Genomic DNA, 23,780 nt, shown 5'->3' with positions numbered 1-23,780 from the left:
AAGTCTCAGTGATAACCCTAGAGGCAAAAAAAAAGGAAGGAAGGAAGGAAGGAAGGGAGGAAGGAAGGAAGGAAGGAGTGGGGGGGAGCAGAGAAAGACACCTGCAGACGTCCCTACCTGCAGGCAGGGAGCAGGAGCTCAAACACAAACCCTTGTGCAGGTCCGTGCACTTCACACTATGTGCACTTAACCAAGTGTACCACTGCATGGCCCCCACAACGTAAATTAGTCTCACCCCTGTGGAGAGCAGTCTGGGGAACTCTCAGAAGGCTAGAAGTGGAACTACCCTATGGCCCAGCTAAAAGCCCCCCAAAGGGTGAAGCACAAAATAACGAGTTCAACATCCAAACACTACTTAAGGAAATAATCACAGGAGCGAGTAAAGAGTTTGAAAAAATTGTTATCAGAAATGCAGAAGCAACAAATGAGACTCTGGAAGAAAACACTAATTATCTCAAGGTTATTAGGGAGCTGAAAGCTGAAATAGCTGAGCTAAGAACACAACTAGCTGAACAAGCTAAAACAGTATCAGAACAGGTAACAAAATAGATGAACCCCAGAAAACAGTAGAGGGGAGAGAGAATAGAATAAATGAGGCTGAAGACAGAATTAGCAAGATCGAGGGTGAATTAGAGACAACTAAAAAAGAAGTAAGAGATCTCAAAAAGAGACTGAGATGCTGAAAACAACAACAGATTCCTGTGGGATGACTTCAAAAGAAATAATATACACATTATTGGCTTACCAGAGGAAGAAAGAGAGGGAGGGGAAGAAAGCATTCTCCAGGACATAATAGCTGAGAACTTCTCTAGTCTAGACAACACCAAAGACATAAAGATTCAAGAAGCCCAGAGGGTCCAAAACAGAATTAACCCAGACTTAAAGACACATTATAGTTAGAATGGAAAGGAATAAGGATAAAGAAAGGATCCTGAAGGGCTGCAAGAGAAAAACAAAGAGTCACCTACAGAGGAAAACCCGTAAGATTAGCAGCAGACTTCTCCACACAAACACTACAGGCCAGAAGAGAATGGCAAGATATCTATCGAGTGCTCAATGAGAAAGGTGTTCAACCAAGACTACTGTATCCTGCTAGACTGTCATTCAGACTTGATGGAGACATAAAAACCTTCACAGGGGAATTGGGCGGTAGCACAGTGGGTTAAGCGCAGGTGGTGCAAAGCACAAGGACCAGCGTAAGGATCCCGGTTCAGGGGAATTGCTTCACAGGCGATGAAGCAGGTCTGCAGGTGTCTGTCTTTCTTTCCCCATCTCTGTCTTCCCCTCCTCTCTCTATTTCTCTCTGTCCTATCCAACAATGACCACATCAATAACAACAACAATAACAACTACAGCAATAAAACAAGGGCAACAAAAGAAAATAAATAAATAAATATTTTTTAAACTGTAAAAAAAAAAAAACCTTCTCAGACAAACAACAGTTGAAAGAATCAACTATCACCAAGCCTGCCCTGAAAGAAGTTCTAAAAGTTCTCCTATAAACAGTCAGACCACCATAAATATGCCATTTATCAGAACACTCTAAAAAAATCTTCAAGAATGGGGTTAAAATATCTTCAATCTTTATATCAATAAATGTCAATGGCCTGAATTCACCTATTAAAAGGGACACAGAGGGAGTCAGGCTGTAGCACAGCGGGTTAAGCGCAGGTGGCGCAAAGCACAAGGACCGGCATAAGGATCCTGGTTCGAACCCCGGCTCCCCACCTGCAGGGGAGTCGCTTCACAGGTGGTGAAGCAGGTCTGCAGGTGTCTATCTTTCTCTCCTCCTCTCTGTCTTCCCCTCCTCTCTCCATTTCTCTCTGTCCTATCCAACAATGACGACAACAACAATAATAACTACAACAATAAAACAACAAGGGCAACAAAAGGGAATAAATAAATTAAATAAATATTAAAAAAAAGGGACACAGAGTAGGAACATAGATTAGAAAACACATCCCAACAATATGCTGTCTACAGGAAACCCACCTAACTCAACAAGAAAAACACAGACTCAAAGTGAAAGGATGGAAAACTATCATACAAACCAATGGCACACAAAAAAGGGTAGGAACAGCTATTCTCATATCTGATACGACAGACTTTAAAATAAATAAAATTTAAAAAAAAACAGGGATGGACACTACTTAATGTCAGTGGATCAGTCAATCAAGAGGACTTAACAATTATTAACATCTATGTATCCAATGAGAAGCCATCTAAATACATCAAACTTCTACTGAAAGAGCTACAGGAATATATTCACAGCAACACAGTCATAGTAGGGGACTTCAACACCCCACTCTCTCAACTTGACAGATCATCCAGGCAGAAAATCAATAAAGAAATGAGGGAGCTAAATGAGGAGACAGATAAACTAGAACTATTGGACATTTTCAGAGTCATTCATCCCAAGAAACTAGAATACACATTTTACTCAAATCCACATGGGTCATTCTCAAGGATAGACCATATGTTAGGCCACAAAGACAGCATCAGCAAATTCAAGGGCATTGAAATCATCCCAAGCATCTTCTCAGACCACAGTGGAATTAAACTAACACTTATCAATCAACAAAAGATTAGTAACAGTCCCAAAATGTGGAAGCTCAACAGTACACTTCTTAACAACTTCTGGGTCAAAGAGGAAATCAAGGAAGAAATCAAAATGTTTCGAGAGTTCAATGAAAATGAAGACACAAGCTATCAAAATATTTGGGACACAGCTAAAGCAGTCCTAAGAGGGAAGTTCATAGCTATACAAGCACACATTAGGAAACAAGAAAAGGCACAAATAAACAGCCTGATTGCACATCTTAAAGACCTAGAAGAAGAACAACAAAGGAATCCTAAAGCAACCAGAAGGACAGAAATCACTAAAGTTAGGGCAGAAATAAATAACACTGAGAATAGGAAAACCATACAAAAGATCAATGAAAGTAAATGTTGGTTCTTCGAAAGAGTAAACAAAATCGACAAACCTTTAGCCAGACTCACAAAACAAAAAAGGGAGAAGACCCAAATAAATCAGATCATAAATGAAAAAGGAGATATCACAATAGACACTACAGAAATTCAGCATATCATGCAAGACTTTTCTGAACATCTATATGCCACCAAGCTAGAGAACCTGGAAGAAATGGACGATTTCCTAGATACCCACAAACTTCCAAAATTAAGTGAAGAGGAACTAGATAACATGAACAGGCCCATCACAGCTAATGAAATTGAAACAATTATCAAAAACCTTCCCAAAAATAAAATTCCTGGACCAGATGGTTTTACAAATGAATTCTACAAAACCTTCAAAGAAGAAATAATACCTCTACTTTTAAAAGTCTTCCAGAAGACTGAAGACACTGGAATACTTCCTTCCAGTTTCTATGAAGCCAGCATCACTCTGATACCAAAAGCAGACAGGGACACAACCAAAAAAGAAAACTACAGACCAATATCTCTGATGAACATAGATGCTAAAATACCGAACAAAATTCTAGCCAACCAGATACAGCAGTATATTAAAAAGATTATTCATCATGACCAAGTGAGGTATATGCCAGGTATGCAAGGTTGGTTTAATATATGTAAATCAATCAATGTGATCCACCACATCAACAAAAGCAAGACCAAAAACCACATGGTCATATTAATAGATGCAGAGAAAGCCTTTGACAAAATACAACATCCCTTTATGATCAAAACACTACAAAAATGGGAATAGATGCAAAATTCCTCAAGATACTGGAGTCTATATATAGCAAACCTACAGCCAACATCATACTCAATGGTGAAAAACTGGAAGCATTTCCCCTCAGATCAGGTACTAGACAGGGCTACCCACTCTCACCATCACTATTCAACACAGTGTTGGAAGTTCTTGCAATAGCAATCCGGCAGGAACAAGAAATTAATGGGATACAGATTAATAGAGAAGAAGTCAAACTCTCCCTATTTGCAGATGACATGATAGTATACATAGAAAAACCTAAATGGGGGTCGGGCAGTGGCGCAGTGGGTTAAGTGCATGTGGCGCAAAGCGCAGGGACCGGGGTAAGGATCCCAGTTCGAGCCCCCGGCTCCCCACCTGCAGGGGAGTCGCTTCACAGGCGGTGAAGCAGGTCTGCAGGTGTCTATCTTTCTCTCCCCTTCTCTGTCTTCCCCTCCTCTCTCCATTTCTCTCTGTCCTATCCAACAACAAATTGCATCAACAAGGGCAATAATAATAACCACAATGAAGCTACAACAAGGGCAACAAAAGGGGGGAAAAATGGCCTCCAGGAGTGGTGGATTCATGGTGCAGGCACCGAGCCCAGCAATAACCCTGGAGGGGGGAAAAAAAAAAGAAAAAGAAAAACCTAAATAATCAAGCAAGAAGCTTTTGGAAATCATCAGGCAATACAGCAAGATGTCAGGCTACAAAATTAACATACAAAAGTCAGTGGCATTCCTCTATGCAAACACTAAGTTAGAAGTTGAAATCCAGAAATCAATTCCTTTTACTATAGCAACAAAAAACAATAAAATATCTAGGAGTAAATCTAACCAAAGAAGTGAAAGACTTGTATACTTAAAATTATGAGTCACTACTCAAGGAAACTGAAAAAGACACAAAGAACCTCACCAATGTGTCCTGGAACCCCAGATCTACAGAGCCCTGCCCCACTAGGCAAAGACAGAAAAAGGCTGGGAGTATGAATCAACCTGCCAACACCCATGTCCAGCAGATAAGTAATTGCAGAATCCAGACCTCCCACCTTCTGCACCCCATAGTGATCCTGGGTCCATGCTCCCAGAGAGAGAAAGAATAGGAAAGCGGGAGCCAGGCAGTAGCACAGCGGGTTAAGCACACATGGCACTAAGCTCCAGGACTGGCATAAGGATCCCGGTTCGAGCCCCCGGCTCCCCACCTGCAGGGGAGTCACTTCACAAGCAGTGAAGCAGGTCTGCAGGTGTCTATCTTTCTCTCCCCCTCTGTCTTCCCTTCCTCTCTCCATGTCTCTCTGTCCTATCCAACAATGACGACATCAATAAGAACAATAATAACAACAACAACAATGATAAATAAGGGCAACAAAAAAGGAAAGAATAGCCTCCAGGAGCAGTGGATTTGTAGTGCAGGCACCGAGCCCCAGTGATAACCCTGGAGGCAAAAAGAAAAAAACAGAAAAGCTTCCAACGGAGGGGATGGGATACAAAACCCTGGTGCTAAGAGTTCTGTGGAATTATACCCCTCTTATCCTACTCTTTTCCATCATTATTAAATCAATAAAAGAAAGGAAGGAAGGGAGAAGAAGAGAAGAGAAGAGGGAGAAATACACACAAAGCAGGAGACCCTGTCCCACTATGTGCAGCTTCCCCCAGTGTCCTGCTTCCATGGAGTGCCAGGGCTCTGACCCTTTGCCCTGAGGATGGCAGAGCACAGACTGAGCTTGCTCTCAGCCCACCGCTGGAATAGTGAATGCCCTGTGGCTGAGGGCTGGCATTGCTAAGAGACCAGCCTACTGACTGGAGCTGTGTGGGTCCCTCCACATTCAAGCAGGAGCTGAGGAAACGGCACAGCCCCTGGGCCCTGGGGTCCTGGGCCTGAGAGGAGGAGGAGTGCTGGGGCGGGGGGGCCATGTCCTCAGAAACAGGCCGCAAGACCAGGGTCAGCCAGCACTGCCAGCACCAGCCTCTCTTTTCACTGTCCCTTGGGGGTGCTGACTTGCCAGCGTGGGACTCACGTTGAGGAAGAACCATTCACTTGTGAGAAGAAAGGAAGCCTGGCCACTAGCACGGCTCGCCTGCTCTCAGCCTGAAAGGTCTTCCCTCAGCATGTAAGTCGCGACCTGTTGCTGCTGTGTGTCTCGCCTTCCCCGTCGAGAACCACAGGAATGAGAAAGCCTCACCACGCGGGTCAGTTAGCCAGCTGAGACCCTGTGTCTGCTCTCAATGACACAAGTCCACAGGAGTAAGTAAGCAGCCAGACCAGGGAACAGCTGGCGGAGTGCCCACACGGTGGGATTCAGACAGGTTTCCTCATGGAAACCACAGAGGAAGAACGAGCCGGCAACCGAGTTCTGTCCCAGCAGCTGCTAACACCTTGCATCAGTGCATCAGTGCATCAGTGCGGCTGTGGGGAAACAAGGCTACGGCCTCTGAGATGTGTGCGGCGCAGTGGATCCAGCATCGGACTCTCAAGCATGAGGTCCTGGGTTCAGTCCCCAACAGCACATGTACCAGAGTGATGTCTGGTTCTTTCTCTCCTCCTACCTTTCTCACTAATAAATAAGTAAAATATTTTAAATACAGAAGACTGAAGTCCAGAAACACAGCAAAACGATTCAATCAATTGATCTCATCAGACATTGCAAGGCAGGAAAACAATCTTCCCAACAAACAGTGCTGAGAGACCTGAGTGTCAGCCTGCCAAAGAAATTGGACCTCTCACCTCATACCTTACTCAGAAACTAATGTGGGTCACGGGCTAAAATACAAGAGTACAAACTATGAAACTCTTAGAAGAAACACTGACACACTTAATGGTTTGGAATTTGGAGATACTGTCTTCAATTTGACAGCAAATGGGAAACTGATAAGTTATTGTTTATTGGGAGTCGGCAGTAGTGCGGTGGGTTAAGCGCACGTGGCACGAAGCACAAGGGCTGGCATAAGGATCCCGGTTCGAGCACTGGCTCCCTACCTGCAAAGGAGTCGCTTCACAGGTGGTGAAGCAGGTCTACAGGTGTCTGTCTTTCTCTCCCCCTCTGTCTTCCCCTCCTCTCTCCATTTCTCTCTGTCCTATCCAACAACGACATCAATAACAACAATAATAACTACAACAACAATGAAAAACAAGGGCAACAAAAGGGAAAATAAATAAATACAAAAAATTCTTGTTTATTAAAATCACAGAGCACGGGGCCAGGCAGTGGCACACCTGGTTAAAAACACACATTACAGTGCACAGGGACCCAGGTCCAAGGCCCTGGTCGCCACCTGCAGGGGGAAAGCTTCACAAGTGGTGAAGCAGGGCTGTCTGCCTCTTCCTCCTCTCTCCCTTCCCCCTTTCCATTTCTCTCTGTCTCTATTTAAAAAGTCACTGAGCAAAGACATGAAGGAAGGAAGAGGGAAAGAAGAAAGAAGGGCAGGGGCAGACAGCATTACGGTTAGCAAAGAGACTCACACGCCTGAGGCTCTAGAGTTCGATTCTCCACCCCCCCACCCCTCACCCCAGCCCATGCCCACTACCATAAACCAGAGCTGAGCAGTGCTCTGCTAAAAAAATAAAAGAGAGAGAGGAGGTGGAGGGAGAGGAATAGGGATGCGAGCTTCAGCTAGCAGGATGGAAGGCCTCAGTGGGGCGTAGTAGTGGCCTTTCTTCACTTCTATCATCCACAGAAAGCAAGTTTTAGATAGAGGACTAGATGGAGACCTGGTTGAGCACACACAATACCATGCACAAGGCCCCAGGTTCAAGCCCCTAGTCCCCACCTACTGGGGGAAGTTCCGGGAGTGAAGCAAGGCTGCAGGTGTCTCTCTGTCTCTCTTCCTCTCTGCCTCTCCCTGCCCTCTCACTTTCGTTCTTTCTCTAGAAGTTTATACAAATTTAAAAAGTCAAAGACTTAGGCGCGAGAAGATTAGAGTGTGTGCAGCGAAGTGGGGAAGTGCCCAGGAGGACAGACACCTGTGAGGCCAGGCGGGCGAGACCTGGAATGGGCGCTCAGAGCCAGCGCCCCGCAGCCGCTCAGGCTCACCTCCGGGCTCCTTCCAGTTCACCCGCTGCCCCCACTACTCACCCGCTGTCCCCACTACTCACCCGCTGTCCCCACTACTCACCCGCTGCCCCCACTACTCACCCGCTGCCCCACTACTCACCCGCTGCCCCACTACTCACCCGCTGCCCCCACTACTCACCCGCTGCCCCCACTACTCACCCGCTGCCCCACTACTCACCCGCTGCCCCCACTACTCACCCGCTGCCCCACTACTCACCCGCTGCCCCCACTACTCACCCGCTGCCCCCACTACTCACCCGCTGCCCCACTACTCACCCGCTGCCCCCACTACTCACCCGCTGCCCCCACTACTCACCCGCTGCCCCACTACTCACCCGCTGCCCCCACTACTCACCCGCTGCCCCACTACTCACCCGCTGCCCCCACTACTCACCCGCTGCCCCACTACTCACCCGCTGCCCCCACTACTCACCCGCTGCCCCACTACTCACCCGCTGCCCCCACTACTCACCCGCTGCCTCTCTCCACTACTCACCCGCTGCCCCCACTACTCACCCGCTGCCCCCACTACTCACCCGCTGCCTCTCTCCACTACTCACCCGCTGCCTCTCTCCACTACTCACCCGCTGCCCCCACTACTCACCCGCTGCCCCCACTACTCACCCGCTGCCTCTCTCCACTACTCACCCGCTGCCCCACTACTCACCGGCTCCCTCTCCGCTCCCCTGGGCGCTCACCCCCCTCCAGCAGCGCCCGCCCTTTTTTCGGTGCCTGGTGGTACTTTCCGCTGAGCCCCAACATCACTTCCCGTGAAGGGGAACGAGGTGGGGCCTCCCCTGCACCCCGCGCCTCCGCCCGGCTGCCCCGCCCCGCCCCGCCCCGCCCCCGAGACCCCGCAGAGCCCCCACCTCCAGGGGCTGAGTTTGCGCTCACACTCACACCCACCCCGAGGAAGAGCCTCTTCCTGAAGGCTTGTCTAGAAAGTGCGCTGAGGTCCCAGCTCCCTCCTAGTGGGCCTGCTCTGGCTTCACCCATCAAATTCACACACACACTCCTCCATCAAATTCACACACAAACACACACTCCTCCATCAAATTCACACACACACACACACACACACACACACTCCTCCATCAAATTCACACACAAACACACACTCCTCCATCAAATTCACACACACACACACACACACACACTCCTCCATCAAATTCACACACACACACACACACACACACACTCCTCCATCAAATTCACACACACACACTCCTCCATCAAATTCACACACACACACACACACTCACACACGTACACACACACACACTCACACACATACACACACACCAAACACACACACACTCACGCACGTACACACACCCATACACACACACCACAAACACACACACACACCACAAACACACACCCATACACACACACACACACACCACAAACACAAGCCAGAGCTGATCAGTGCTCTAGTTAAAAAAAAAAGATAGAGAGAGAGAGAGAGAAAAGAAAAGAAAAGAAAAGAAAGGAAGGAAAAGAAAGGCAGGAGAAAGAAAGAAAGAAAGAAAGAGAAAGAAAGAAAGAAAGAAAGAAAGAAAGAAAGAAAGAAAGGAGAGGAGGAAAAAAGAAGAGAAAATGACCAGAAACTCCAGCCCAGTGTCTCAGCTTCCCGGAGCATCTGACCCATCTCACTGCTGTGGACCCACTTCCACCGCAAACTGTTGGGTTCCTTGCTGCTCAGTCTGCCTTATGCTTAGTGCTGGAAACTGGACCTGGGAGCTTAGAACCTTAAACAAGAGTCATTTTACACAGTCATTATGCTGTCTCCCCAGCCCCACAGATGCCCTGTGAAATAAAAACTATTCTCTTTTTTTTTAAGATTTATTTTAAATATTTATTTTCAAGTGAGACATAGACCTGAACTCAGCTCTGGCATATGGTGGCACGGGGGACTGAACCTGAGAACGCTAAGCCCTCAGCTGCAGTGTACTTACTATATAAATGGAGAGAGATCAGAACACTGCTGAGTCATACCCAAAGCTCAGACCTGGGGCCTGGGGCTTGTGAAACCTGGGCTCTGCCTGCTGAGTCACCTCCTTGGTCACACAGTACAAATGGGGACACTGAGCCTCAACAAGATTAAGCAACCTTACCACGCTCATAGAGCTAACATAGCACAGCCAGAACAGAACTCATAACCCATTCACTGATGCTTGTCAGGCAAAGGAAGGGTCCCGGGGCCCATAACCATGCAGAAAGCCAACAAAGGAATAATTATAATCTGGCATAAACCCTGACGGTAGACAAGTGGGCAGATTTGAGATATACAGGGGGGTGCATGAAGCAGAATCAGTTGAGGGGTGAGGGACAGGAGGAAGTCTTAGGCAAGAAGGAACTATTGAGTAAAAGCACGAAATCTCTATTGCACCAGGAAGGGAGGGTGAAATAGCTCTTCACACAAATTGAGGAAATTTCAAGTTCCACTGTGCGCCAGTCCAGCAGCCAGGCAAAACTACCATGCAGTCGAGAGGGTGGATCTGAAGCAGAGATGAGTACTGGGGCAGTACCCAGATGGTCCTCAGACACACAGGAGTCACTGATCCAGTTCAGAAAGTACAAGTACTAAGAAGATAAAGGAGTGACTAGATAAAGTACTACATGGCACAGGGGAGACAGCACAGTGGTTGTGCAGAAGGTTTTCAAGCCTGAGGCTGTGAGGCCCCAGGTTCAATCCCCAGTACCACCATATGCCAGAGATAACGGGTGCTAGGGTATCTATCAGTATCTATCTATTTACCTAATATCCTCTGTCTCTCTCATTAAAACCAAGTCTTTAAAAGCATCTTATGGACACTCAGCATTTAAGGTACAACAAAGAGTCTGTGAAGAGAATTGCAGAGAGGTAGGAAGACAACAGGAGATATTACAGAAACTATATGCACCAATTACAAATCCCCTCTCTTGGGCAGGGAGGTGATACAGTGGTCACAACATCGGACTTCCAGGTATGGGGCCCTGAGTTCCATCCCCAGCACTGCAGCCGGAGTGGTGCTCAGGTCTCCCCTCCCTCAAGCAGACAAATAAAACGTCTTTAACAACAACCTCCTTTAATACTGCTTACTCCAGATAACAATAGGTCGGGTGGAGGAGAGACAGCATAATGGTTCTGCAAACAGACTCTCACGCCTAAGGCCCCAAAGTCCCAGGTTCAATCCCCCGCACCAGCATAACCCAGAGCTGAACAGTGCCCTGGTAAAAAAAAAACAAAAAAAAAAAACTAGGTCACAGTTTACCTTTTTTCTGGGCTCAACCTGGGTCACACACATAACAAAACAATGCACTAATCAAGTAAGTTGTTTTAAAATTTTTGCTGCGTTATTAATGAAAAGAGAGAAGCAGAGTATCACTCTGGGATATCCGATGCCAAGGACTGACCGCAAGCCCTTCTGCTTGAGAGTCCAGTGTTCTACCCACTGCTCTATCTTCTGGGCCTGCAAGTAAACTATTTGTGCGTCTAGTTTATCTTTTACCTTTCTTCCTGCCCTGAGGCCTCAATGACTCCAAACAAGAGTCCAGTTCCATCATGACTAAAGAGATTAAAACTAAAATTATCAGTAGGGACTTTTTTCCCCTTAATTTTATAAAATTACACGTCAACAGGGGTTTGAATCCACACCATTCCCACCACCAGAGTTCTGAATCTTCTCTCTCCCCACCAAAATCCACCACAGTTCCCCTAAAGTTGTAGACATGGGCCAACCATGATCTCTACAACTATCTGTCCACATTTATACATAGTTGCCCCCTTTCCTCCTGATTCAGCCCTCTCTTCCCCTCCAAGCCACTCATGACAAATTACTCCCTCCATATGTCCCTCTCCTTTTCCCTCTTTCTCTCTGGGCGCTGATGGGGCTGGGGTGCAGAGTCCTCTTATCCTCATCCTGTCACTTCTCCCCCGCTGGGAGTCTGGATCAAGGTTGTTTATGGGGGCAGAAGGTGGGAGTTCTGGCTTCTGTAGCTGCTTCTCCGCTGAGCACGGGCGTTGACAGGTGCATCCACACCCCCAGCCTGTTTCTATCTCTCCCTAGTGGACCAGATCTCTGGACATGCGAGGGTCCAGGACACACGGGTGAGGTCGTCTGCCCAGAGAAGTCGGGGTGGAGTCATGGTAGCGTCTGTAGCTTGGTGTCTGGAAGGCAGCATGTCCTAAGTTGAGACAAGATGGTTAATGAACAAGAACCAGAAAGTAGGATCAGGGCAGATGAGATTAGGGATATTAGGGTAGAAGGAAGTCCATATTAGGCATGTTCCTGGGGGCACACAACTATGGTAGTTTTGCTTGAGTTTGGTAGCTAGCCTGAAGTTGGATAAGAATATTATCTGAGAGAAGTGTGTCAGAGTAGAGAAAAGGGCTAGAAAGTTGGATTAGGGCCGAGTAGCTCACATTCCTGAAAAAAAGAAAATTCTGTGGCTAAAATGAACTATTTACCTCCACCCACCTGCTGCAGGGCCCATATACATACATACATATATATAATATTTATATCTGTATTTAGCACCAGAGCCTGCGTGACCTCTGAGTCCCTGCTGGTCTGAGCTCGCAGCTCATGGTCACAGCTGGGAACAGTGCGGGCTGCACTCGTATCCGGGCTGGTCTTCCTCAAGTGGCAGGGCAGGGTACTCCAGCCTCCCTTCAGAGACTGGGGCTATCAGTAGGGACTTTTTGTCTGTCTCTTCTTCTTGGAGAGGGGATGGCTAAGGGTGGCGGGGGGTGGTCATGATGGGGATCAAACTCAGGGCCTTATTCTTGCAGGGCCTGTTCACGAAGCTACATCCCTGGTCCCCATGATTTACTAACAGACAGAAATAGAATTAGTTCACTGTTTTGCCTTGCGCACGACCCAAGTTCAAGCCCTGCCCCACCACCCTGAAGGAAGTGGCATTGCTGTGGTGGCTATCATCTATCTATTTTAATCACGCTGAAGTGGCAAAGTCCAGGAGAGGACCAAAAACAAACACACCAAAAAGAAACGGAAGTGTGTGTGGCTACGTATTCATTTTCCAGCTCAGTTCTGAGCTTCCAGAAGTGTTGTATCACAGTAGCTCTGACCACACATAGGGCCTCGATCTTGATGTCTGAGCACCTTTCTTCATCTTTTTAAAAAATTTATTATTGGATAGAGACAAAAAGAAATTGAGAGGGGAGGGAGAGATAGACAGGGAGAGAGAGAGACACCTGCAGCTCTACTTCACTACTCATGAAGCTTTCCCCCTGCAGGTGGGGACCAGGGCCTTGAACCCAGGTCCTTGAGCACTGTAGTGTGTGCACTTAGCCAGGTGTGCCACCGCCTGGTCCCTCCTTTTTTTAAAATTTTTTTTATAAGACTCATAGTATAGGGAGTCCAGCGGTAGTGCAGTGGGTTAAGCACACCTGGCACAAAGTGCAAGGACCAGCATAAGGATCCAGGTTCAAGCCCCCGGTTCCCCACCTGCAGAGGAGTCGCTTCACAGGCGGTGAAGCAGGTCTGCAGGTGTCTGTCTCTCTCTCCCCCTCTCTGTCTTCCCTTCCACTCTCCATTTCTCTCTGTCCTATCCAACAATGATGACATCAATAACAACAACTACTACAACAACAATAAAAAAGGGAAAATAAATATAAATAATTTTTTTAAATCATAGTATAAATAAAATTCTCAAGAATCTACCCAAAGCTGCAAGCTGACAAATGAAATAAGCAAGATGCAAAACAGAAGATTCACACACAGAAATCAGTGTAGCATTCCAGGAGGCACAGCCATGGCGTAAGGACAGTCGGACTCTCCACCACAACAAACAACAAACACCTACAACTATCAATCTTAACAAACCTCACCAACTACAACGGAGACATCTGCAGAAGCAATGAAACTTCAGCCACCAAGTTCTAGATTCTACTAGGATCCATCCTGATACCCTGGGCAGACGACCTCACCAGTGTGTCCCAGATGCCCATCTCCCCAGAGCCCTGCCCCACTAGGGAAAGACAGAAACAGGCTCAGGGTGTGGATCCACCTGCCAAGCCCATGTCCAGTGGAGAAGTGATTACAGAAGCCAGAACTCCACCTTCTGCACCCCAGAAAGAATTCTGGTTCACACTCCCAGAGGGATAAAGAATAGGGAACCTTCCGATGGAGGGGACGGGATACGGAACTGGTGGTGGGAACTGAATGGAATCGCATCCCTATTACAGTTATAACCCTTACAATCTTATAAATCAACATTAAGTCATTAATAAACAATAAAACATAATAAAAAACAGCAGTTTTATGTCTACACATTGGCAAGGATCAACCCTAAAAGGAAATTAAGATAACAATCTCATTTATGATGGCATGAAAAAGAATAATTAAAAACAAATCTAGCAAAGGAAGTACAGGGTTTATATACTGAAAACTACAGAACATTACTGAAGAAAAAACTTAAATGTCTACTCCATGTTTATGGACTGGCAGGCATACAGTTGTAAAGACAGGAATATTCCCAAAGGCAACCTACAGGGCTGGGGAGGTCATATGATGGTTATGTAAAAGACGTGCACGCCCTGCAGGTGTCTCTATCACTCTATTTCTTCTTCCCTCTCGATTTTTGTCTATCTAATCAATAGATATTTGTTATGCCTGAGGCTGAAGGTTCAATCCCCAGCACCACCATAAAGAATTCTGCACTGAACAAATGGGCAGCTTATATAGGTGGGGTGTGCAGACTGAGGGCGGAAACCTTCATTACAGCAGAGGCTGCAGGGTGAAGCAGGTGGGACTCGGGCCGTCCAGCTCTGACCTGGTTGCCTGATTATGGTCACTGTTGTCTTTTCCTGTGTTGGTATGCATGAGACCCCTTCTGTTTCATTTGGTTTAAATCCCCCCTGCTTAACACTATTCTATTTACATAACCACTTCATTCTATTTACATAACCTCTGTTAACAAGTTCCACCCTCCCTCCAGGGCATTGGTGGTTCAGTGATAGGATTCTTGCCTAATCTGCCCCCTCTTTGTCACACTCTGATTTTCACCAGTCACTTTTCTCTCCACCCTCTCTATGTCACATCCTGTTTCCACCCTACTTTGCAAGTATATATAAAGACAGCATTGTGAGTTTTACAGTACCTTTAGTTTAGCTTAGCTCGGCTTAGATTGTGCTGCGCCCTGCATGAATAAAGAGATACTGCCTACAGCTCAACCATGAATCTCTGGTCGTCTGTTACCTGCCCGTGAAGCCAGCCCGGAGAAAACAACATAACCCGTCGAAAACAACATTCCTGCACAGCTGTCTGGGAGTTCAGTCTCAGCATAAGCTACACCACTGAGGGGGAGGGTACCTATCAAGGTCTCAGGAGGTGGTGCAGTGGGTGACGCACCGGACTCCCAAGCATGAGGTCCTGAGTGATGCTCTCCTCTCATACATATTTTTAAAAGAATTTACTTGGGGGGGGGGCAGGTGGTAGCGCACCTGGCTGAGTGCTTGCATTACAGTACACTAGGACCTGGGTTCAAGCCCCAGGTCCCCACCTGCAGGGAAAAAGCTTCACAAGTGGTAAAGCTGCACGTATCTCTTTGCCCATCTTCCCTCCCCTCTCAATTTCTGTTTCTGTCCAGTAATAATGAAAAACAAAACAAAAAAGAATTTAGTTTAAGAAAAACCTTCCAACTATTATGAGTAGCAGCTTAACAGCAAGTCACTGAGTACAATTATTAATGCAGATCTGCCCTGTAGACTACAGACATCTGGGTGACACCTTTTAGCACCTTCTCTGACACCACCCATCCTCTCTTAAGACATATATCCCACCTGAGAAGAGTCAGTGTTAAAGACTGAACTTTGGGGAGTTGGGAGGTAGTGCAGCAGGTTAAGCGCAGTTGGCGCAAAGCGTTAAGGACCAGCACAAGGATCCCGGTTCGAGACCCCAGCTCCCCACCTGCAGGGGAGTCGCTTCCCAGGCGGTGAAGCAGGTCTGCAGGTGTCTGTCTTTCTCTCCCCCTCTGTCTTCCCCTCCTCTCTCCGTTTCTCTCTGTCCTATCCTACAACGATGACATCAATAATAACTACAACAATAAAACAAGGGCAACAAAAGGGAATAAATATTAAAAAAAAGACTGAACTTTGCTGAAAGTTGTGGTGAACATGGCTGAGAGCATGCTACCATGCACAAGGACTGGATTTCAAGCTCCCACCCCTACCTGCAGGGAAGGAGGGGGGAGTTCACAGGTGATGAAACAGTACTATAGTTGTCAATTTCTCTGTATGATCAAATGTATGAAAAAAATAAATAAACCAGTAGATGCTAGGTTTCACAAACACACAGTGTATACAAAAGTTCTCCTGGAGTCGGGTGGTAGCGCAGCAGGTTGATCGCAGGTGGCACAAAGCACAACGACCGGCATAAGGATGCTGGTTAGAGTCCCCGGCTCCCCACCTGTAGGGGAGTCGCTTCACAAGTGAAGCAGGTCTGCAGGTGTCTCTTTCTCTCCTCCTCTCCGTCTTCCCCTCCTCTCTCCATTTCTCTCTGTCCTATCCAACGACGATGACAATAATAATAACTACAACAATAAAACAAGGGCAACAAAAGGGAATAAATGTATACATTTAAAAAAAAAAGTACTGAAATCTTTCAATTCTGTAAAACACTATTAAATCACTAATAACAATTATTTTAAAAAAAGCAATAAAAGCTGTATATTAGTTTACTGAAGCGTATTTATTCATTCTGGTCCACTCCATCTATACTAGTGCTAACACTTGCCCGGCTATTTTATAAAGTCTTGACCATCTCCCCATAGAGAATACACAATATTCCCAAAAAGTCAGCCTCAACTAGAAAGCGCAATATTCCTTAAGACATTTATTTCTACTTAAATAGCAAATATGTCCTGGTGGAAAACAAATGAACAGCAGCAGAAAATAAGGTGAACATTAAAAATCAGTGTCACTACAGAAAACAATGATACCTACCACCTTACACCTACAGAGCTGGGGGGAGTGCACAATGGTCCAACCATTGTGTAAAGCAATCTGGAGACTAGAAACGGACCTACCCTACAGCCCACCAATTCCTCCCCTGGGGATTTTCCCAAAGGAAACAAAAACACTTGTCAGAAAAGGTCTGTGTACTCCTATGTTCACAGCAACAGGTTGTAATCACCAGAATCTGGAAGCAACCCAGATGTCCAACATCAGATGAGTGGCTAAAAAAAATTGTGATATATACGTGATGGAATACTACTCAACTGATAAAAATGAAGTAGTGGGCAGGGCGGAAGCACACCGGGTTAAGAGCACATACTGCCAAGTGCAGGAACCAGTGCAAGGACCCTGGTTCGAGCCCCCAGCTCTTCACCTGCAGGGGGGTCATGTCACAAGTGGTGGAGCAGGTCTGCAGGTATCTCTTTCTCCCTCTCTCAATTTCTCTCTCCTATCCAACAACAGCAACAAAAAAGAGAGAGAAAATGGCCACCAGGTGCAGTCGATTCATAGCGTAGGCACTGAACCCAAGCAATAAATAGCCCAGGAGGGGAATAAAAAGAAATGAAGTCGCCTCCTTTGCATCCTTAGACGGCACTTGATGACGACAGGTTAAGTGAGATGAGCCAAAGAGGACACACACGAAAGGGTCTCTCTCGTGCATTAGTGGCGCTGAATACGCAGGGACGGGAAGGAAGAGCACAGAGGGCCATGGACTGCACGCGGGGATCGCATCAAAGCACAGGACTCTGGGGAGGAGGAGGAGGAGGAGGAGGAGGAGGAGGAGGAGGAGGGAGAGAACCTTGGGGGCTGGGTGCATAATGAAATTGTGTGCACGTGTCAATGAATACACAAGCATTAAGAGAATAAAAGAAAAAGAAGAAATAGCAGATGTCACTAGACTGGGAATCATTATCTATGATTTATTTCTTAAAGCACATTTGAGGAATCTTTCCAGATTATTCACAGTGACAGTATCACTTCGGCAGGGCCAAGCACTTCACAGTTCACTTAACGGCCGTGTAGTTCTCACTTCTCTTCTCTTCTGACTCCTGTGCCAATTTCAGCTTTTCTTTCAGTTCCTTCTGGTCTTTGGAATACTGTTCAAATATTGGTTGATAAATGTACAGTCCGCTGGCAATCCCCAGGACGCTAGCAAAAAGCAGTTGTGAAAAAGTCAATCTTCCAAACATTTTTTTCCCAGCAAATACTGCACAATAGAAAGGTGGTTTTGGGGAAAAAAGGTCACAATCCGCGTTTCGGAAGCCTCTTCAAATCTGTGTACAAAGAGAGCAGAAAACACAGACTCAGCACTCTGCGAGATCTCCCACGCTGAGCCGCTCTGCAGTGGATGTTTTGGTCATGGCAAGAGCTACTCACTGATGGAGCTGAAACAGCAACATGCTCAAGACGGGAAATAAGAGAAGCAAGCGGGAGTAATGGAATGGGACACAACAGACCTAAACACTCTTCTTCTTCTCTATTTATTCCCTTGTTTTATTGTCGTAGTTGTTGCTGTTGATGTTGTCATTGTTGGACAGGACAGAGAGAAATGGAGAGAGGAGGGAAGACAGAGGGGGAGAGAAAGACAGACACCTGCAGACCTGCTTCACCGCCTGGGAAGCGACTCCCCTGCAGGTGGGGAGCCGGGGGCTCAAACCGGGATCCTCACGCCGGTCCTTGTGCTTTGCGCCACGTGCGCTTGACCCGCTGCGCTACCGCTCGGCTGACTCCCCTAAACCCTCTTCCATTACAAACTGTTTTAATGACTTTATTTGACTTATTTTTAGAGAGCGAGATTAGCACCGGAGTTTCCTTCAGGGACGTGTTGGCCGGCCTTAACCCGGGTCTCCGCACACGCAAAGCAGAGGACTGTCCAGATGAACTATTTCACAGGCCTCTGTCAGTGCTTTAAAGTGGCTTTGCTGTTCTTTCTTTCTGTTTATTTTATTAGCTAGAGACAGAAATTGTGAGAGGAGGAGAGACAGAGGAGAGACAGAGAGACCCCTGCAGCTCTACTCCGCCACTCGTGAAGCTCTCCCCCCCCCCCCCGCAGGTGGGGACCAGGGGCTTGAACCTGGGTCCTCACTCTGCACTGTGCGCCACGGCGTTTCTTTCTCACGGGACAGACCAGGGGGAGAGGCTGCCACGCCTCAGGCAGGCACAGCTGAAAGTGATCGCCAGGGAAGGAAGGAAGAAAGGAAGGAAGGAAGGAAGGAAGGAAGGAAGGAAGGAAGGAAGGAAGGAAAGGGAAGGGAAAGGAAATAGAAAGAAAATAAAGAAAAAGTAAGAGAGAATTCCTCCACCCTCAGTTGAGGAATGGGATGCGTCCCGCACCCTTCTTTGTCCATATACCGTAATACTGTGTATTGGTGATTAATTTATGGGTATGGGATGCCATGTTGTTTGTGAGTGAAGCAGGGCTGCAGGTGTCTCTGTCTCTCTCCCTCTCTGTCACCCCCTCCCTTATAGACTTCTGGCTGTCTCTATCCACTAAGTAAATAAAGATGGGGAGTCGGGCGGCGGCGCAGCGGGTTAAGCGCAGGCGGCGCAAAGCGCAAGGACCGGCAAAAGGATCCCGGTTCGAACCCCGGCTCCCCACCTGCAGGGGAGTCGCTTCCCAGGCGGTGAAGCAGGTCTGCAGGTGTCTGTCTTTCTCTCCCCCTCTCTGTCTTCCCCTCCCTCTCTCCATTTCTCTCTGTCCTGCCAACAATGATGACATCAATAACAACAATAATCACTACAATAATAAAACAAAGGCACCAAAAAAAGGGAAAATAAGGAAATAAATCTAAAAAGAGAACGAGAAAAAGGAGCACGGTAAGGGCCGGCCCGTGTCTGCGACTGCGAGCAGCATCGCGGCTCTGGATGCGGCGGGACCTGCGGGTTCGGGGCCGGCGTCGCACCGCGCATGCGCACGCACAGGGCGCGGGGGGGCCCCAGGACCTGAGGTTCGGCGCTGACGTCGCACCGCGCATGCGCACGAGCAGCACGGGGGGGGTGCCCAGGCTGCGCGCGCACATCACATGCGCGATGACTCAGGTTCGAGCCCCGCCCCCGCCGGCAGCGCTGCGGGTGTCTGTCTGTCCTCTCCTCTCTGAGGGGCGTGCGCGAGGCCCTGACCCGCGGCGCCCGGCTCGCACCCGGGGCCTCCCCGCGCTGCACGACGCCCGCGCCGAGGGGGGGGGCCCGGCAGGACTGGCGGCCGCGAGCACCCAGCGCCCTCGCTCCCCCGGGACGGGACGCGCCCACGACCGCGCTGGGGGTCACCCGCCTTTCCTCCCGCAGCTCCGGGCGCCGCTGGGGGGGGGGACGCCGCTTCCCGGGCGGAGCAGCCCACCGCGAGGCCGAGCCGGGCCGCCGACTTCCGGTGCGAACGCTCTTCCCGGCGGCCCCCGCGCCCGCCCGTCCCCCCGCCCGCGACGGTGGCCGGCAGAGGCCAAACTTCTCGCGAGAAGGGGCGCGCGAAGCGGTCCCTCGCGGTGCAGCCGAGCGGCCCGAGCCGGGGATGGAGCCGGGCGGCCTGGTGTTCCGCGGGCTGCACGGCCGCTCCCGGGAGACGACCAAGCTGCGGAAGAGAAAGTCAGCTTTGTACCTCAGCCCTGCGGAGGCCAGCGGGCGCAGAGGTGCGGGAGGGGCGGTGCTGCAGGCTGGCTTACTGCACGGACAGACAGACAGACGGCGGCCAGACGCGGCCCGGGTCGGACCGCTGGGCTTCACGGCCCGTGGCATTCGGATGCCTTCGTGCTGCTCACGTCTCCCCAGCCTGCACCCTCTTTTTTTTTTTTTTTAGTTTTTAAAAAATATTTATTTTATATTTATTTTTTCCCTTTTTGTTGCCATTGTTGCTTTTTATAGTTGCGGTTATTATTACTGTTTTGTTGTAGTTATTGCTGTCGTCATTGTTGGATAGGACAGAGAGAAATGGAGAGAGGAGGGGCAGACAGAGAGGGGGAGAGAAAGACAGACACCTGCAGACCTGCTTCACCGCCTGGGAAGCGACTCCCCTGCAGGTGGGGAGCCGGGGGCTCGAACCGGGACCCTCACACTGGTCCTTGTGCTTTGCGCCACCTGCACTTAACCCCCCTGCACTACCACCCGACTCCTGCCTCTTTCTTATTTTTTTAAATATGTTTATTTATTCCCTTTTGTGGCCCTTGTTGTTTTACTGTTGTAGTCATTATTGTTGTTGTTGTTGATGTCGTCGTTGTTGGATAGGACAGAGAGACATGGAGAGAGGAGGGGAAGACAGAGAGGAGAAGAGAAAGACAGACACCTGCAGACCTGCTTCACCGCCTGGGAAGCGACTCCCCTGCAGGTGGGGAGCCGGGGGCTCGAACCGGGGTCCTTACACGCCGGTCCCTGCGCTTTGCGCCACCTGCGCTCAGCCCGCCGCGTCCCGCCCGGCTCCCCGGGAGAAAAATCTAGTTTCTAAACGCAGAGACCATCTTACTTGTCGCTGTCACATGCACAAAGCCCGGCTAAGGCTAAGTGACTTGCTCGCCGGCTCCTGTGACTAGGATAGGCGCAGCCAGCAGTCGGCACGGCCCCAGCCCTCTCTCAGTGTCCGCGCCTCGACAGTAAGCTCTGCCAGCGCGCTGCTCAGCCCTGCTCCGTGGCGCCGGGGAGGCCTGAACCCGGGGCCTCAGACCCGCACGACCCGTGCCCGCCCCGGCTCTGACCACTGCGCCAGCCGCCTCCTGCCTTCTTCTCTTTTCCAGATCTCCCGGGTGCGAATTTCCACCTGGCTTTGTCTGCCGTAGCGCTGCGGATATGTAACTGCTTCCTGGTCCAGACGAGCTTTGTCCCAGATGAATACTGGCAGTCGCTTGAAGTCGCACATCACATGGCTTTCAAATATCCTTTGTAGATCTAGTTTGCACGCATTCGGAACTGGGTTGCTTTCCACTGCAGATTTTAAAGCAGCTTTTCATATTTTCTGTAAATAAATTTTATTTTACCCCGTTATCTTATGCTGATATTCCTGTTATCTTTCTTAATGAACTTGATGCGGTCTTTTTTTTTTTTTTTTTTCCTTTACTATTTATTTATGGGCTAGAGACAGAAATCACGAGGGAAGGAAGAGACAGGAGAGAGAGAGAGACCAGCACCACAGCCTCAACACTTGTCAAGCTTCCCCCTGCAAGTGGGGACCAGAGGCCTTGCCCATTGGAACATAAAGGCTCTACAGGCTGCATTGCCACCCAGCTTCTCAGGTTTTTGTTTGTTTGTTTAAAGATTTTATTTATCTACTAATGAGAAAGATAGGAGGAGAGAGAGAAAGAGCCAGACATCACTCTGGTACATGTTCTGCCAGGGATTGAACTCAGGACCTCATGCTGGAGAGTCCAATGCTTTATCCACTGCGCCACCTCCCGGACCACACTTTTTTTTTTTTTAATTTTTATTTATTTTCCCTTTTTTGTTGCCCTGGTTTTTCATTGTTGTTGTAGTTATTTGTTGTTGATGTGGTCGTTGAGAGAGGAGGACAGAGAGAAATGGAGAGAGGAGGGGAAGACAGAGAGGGGGAGAGAAAGACAGACACCTGCAGACCTGCTTCACCGCCTGTGAAGCGACTCCCCTGCAGGTGGGGAGCCGGGGGCTCAAACCAGGATCCTCACGCCGGTCCCTGTGCTTTGTGTCACATGCACTTAACACTGTTTTTGTTTTTTAAAGATGGAGACAGGCAGAGAAGCAGTGAAAAGACCAGCACCGAGGCTTCCTTCAACTTGGTGGGGGCCAGGCTTGAACCTGCGTCACAGACGTGGCAGAGCAGCGCACTATCCAAGTGAGCTATTCCACTAGCCACTGACTCAGGCCTTGACTAGTGCATGTTCTCACAGCACCTACATAGTGGAGGCTATCCACGAGATTTTAAAATCGTGAAATAAAGTGATTTCTGAAGCTTACAGTTTAAGTGGCCCATTACAAGTTTAGTTGAGACATTCAGTATAAAATGCTGTACTTATGTGTAACATATGGAAATGCAAATAGATTCTGTTTCAGTGATATTTAACATTATTCCTTAATGCAAGTAGTTATGGTTACCTGACCTGGGAATGGACAGAAGGATTGAGGGGTTACACTTACCCCTTATTCTTTGCAAGCATTTATAAGATTCTGCATCTTTTTGGGAAAGATAGTGTCCAGTTGCTGGTAAGTTCTAATATGAGTCATCAAAATGATTACTAGAAAGTAGATTTAAGGGGGCTGGGTGGTAGTGCACTGAGTTAAGCGCACATAGTGAGAAGCGCAAGGACCAGCACAAGGATTCTGGTTCAAGCCCCGGCTCCCCACCTGCAGGGGAGTCACTTCACAGGCAGTGAAGCAGGTCTGCAGGTGTCTGTCTTTCTCTCCCCCTCTCTGTCTTCCCCTCCTCCCTCCATGTCTCTCTGTCCTATCCAACAACGAATTGTGTCAACAAGGGCAATAATAATGACAACGAAGCTACAACAAGGGCAACAAAAGGGGGGAAAAAATGGCCTCCAGGAGCGGTGGATTCATGGTGCAGGCACCGAGCCCAGCAATAACCCTGGAGGAGGAAAAAATAAAAGTAGATTGAGTTCTTTTTTCCTTTTTATTTATTTATTTTTTCCTTTTGTTGCTCTTTTATATTGTTGTTGTAGTTGTTGTTGTTATTGATGTCGTTTTTGTTGGATAGGACAGAGAGAAATGGAGAGAGGAGGGGAAGACAGAAAGGGGGGAGAGAAAGACAGACACCTGCAGACCTGCTTCACCACCTGTGAAGCGACTCCCCTGCAGGAGGGGAGCCGGGGGCTCGAACCGGGATCCTTTGTGCCACGTGTGCTAACCCGCTGCGCTACCACCCAACTACCTTTATCCTTGTTTCTTAATTGCTTCCAGGGTTATCACTTTTTTTTTCTTTTTTTTGCTAAGACAGACAGAAATTGAGGAGAGGGAGGTGAAGAGGAAGACAGACAGACACCTGCAGACATGTTTTCACCGCTCCTGAAGCTTCCCCTGCAGGCGGGGAGCGATTCAGACCTGGGCCCTTGCACGTGGTAACGTGCGCTCAGCTGGCCGCACCACCGCCTGACCCC

At 48.4% G+C, this 23,780-nt stretch overlaps 3 protein-coding genes across 4 annotated transcripts in view; 1 reads left to right on the top strand and 2 right to left on the bottom strand.

Annotated features, from left to right (window-relative positions):
- RAB27A (RAB27A, member RAS oncogene family) overlaps positions 1–20,090 on the bottom strand; it is a 91,457-nt gene extending 71,367 nt beyond the window's left edge. The window contains exon 1 of one of the 2 annotated variants that reach the window (XM_060178229.1): positions 19,990–20,090. The gene's annotated coding sequence lies outside the window, so the exon portion shown is untranslated. Of the gene's footprint in view, positions 1–8,458; positions 8,479–19,989 lie in introns of those variants that run through there. The other variant, XM_060178231.1, reaches the window with a different exon arrangement.
- PIGBOS1 (PIGB opposite strand 1) lies at positions 17,625–20,121 on the bottom strand. Its single transcript, XM_060178236.1, has 2 exons — positions 19,994–20,121; positions 17,625–17,996 (listed from the first exon to the last, which is right to left on the bottom strand). The coding sequence occupies exon 2, from the start codon at positions 17,910–17,912 to the stop codon at positions 17,727–17,729; it is 186 nt and encodes a 61-aa protein (XP_060034219.1). The 5' UTR covers positions 17,913–17,996; positions 19,994–20,121; the 3' UTR covers positions 17,625–17,726.
- LOC132534280 (uncharacterized) lies at positions 19,588–23,046 on the top strand. The gene is made up of 4 exons (XM_060178105.1): positions 19,588–19,670; positions 19,762–20,345; positions 21,441–21,576; positions 22,758–23,046. The coding sequence occupies exons 1-4, from the start codon at positions 19,588–19,590 to the stop codon at positions 22,909–22,911; spliced, it is 957 nt and encodes a 318-aa protein (XP_060034088.1). The 3' UTR covers positions 22,912–23,046.
- The last annotated feature ends 734 nt before the right edge of the window (positions 23,047–23,780 follow it).

The sequence above is a fragment of the Erinaceus europaeus genome, chromosome 18 (genome assembly GCF_950295315.1).
Source record: "Erinaceus europaeus chromosome 18, mEriEur2.1, whole genome shotgun sequence".
Taxonomy (NCBI): domain Eukaryota; kingdom Metazoa; phylum Chordata; class Mammalia; order Eulipotyphla; family Erinaceidae; genus Erinaceus; species Erinaceus europaeus.
Note: the sequence above shows the minus strand (reverse complement) of the source record. Positions and strands in the feature narration are given on the sequence as shown.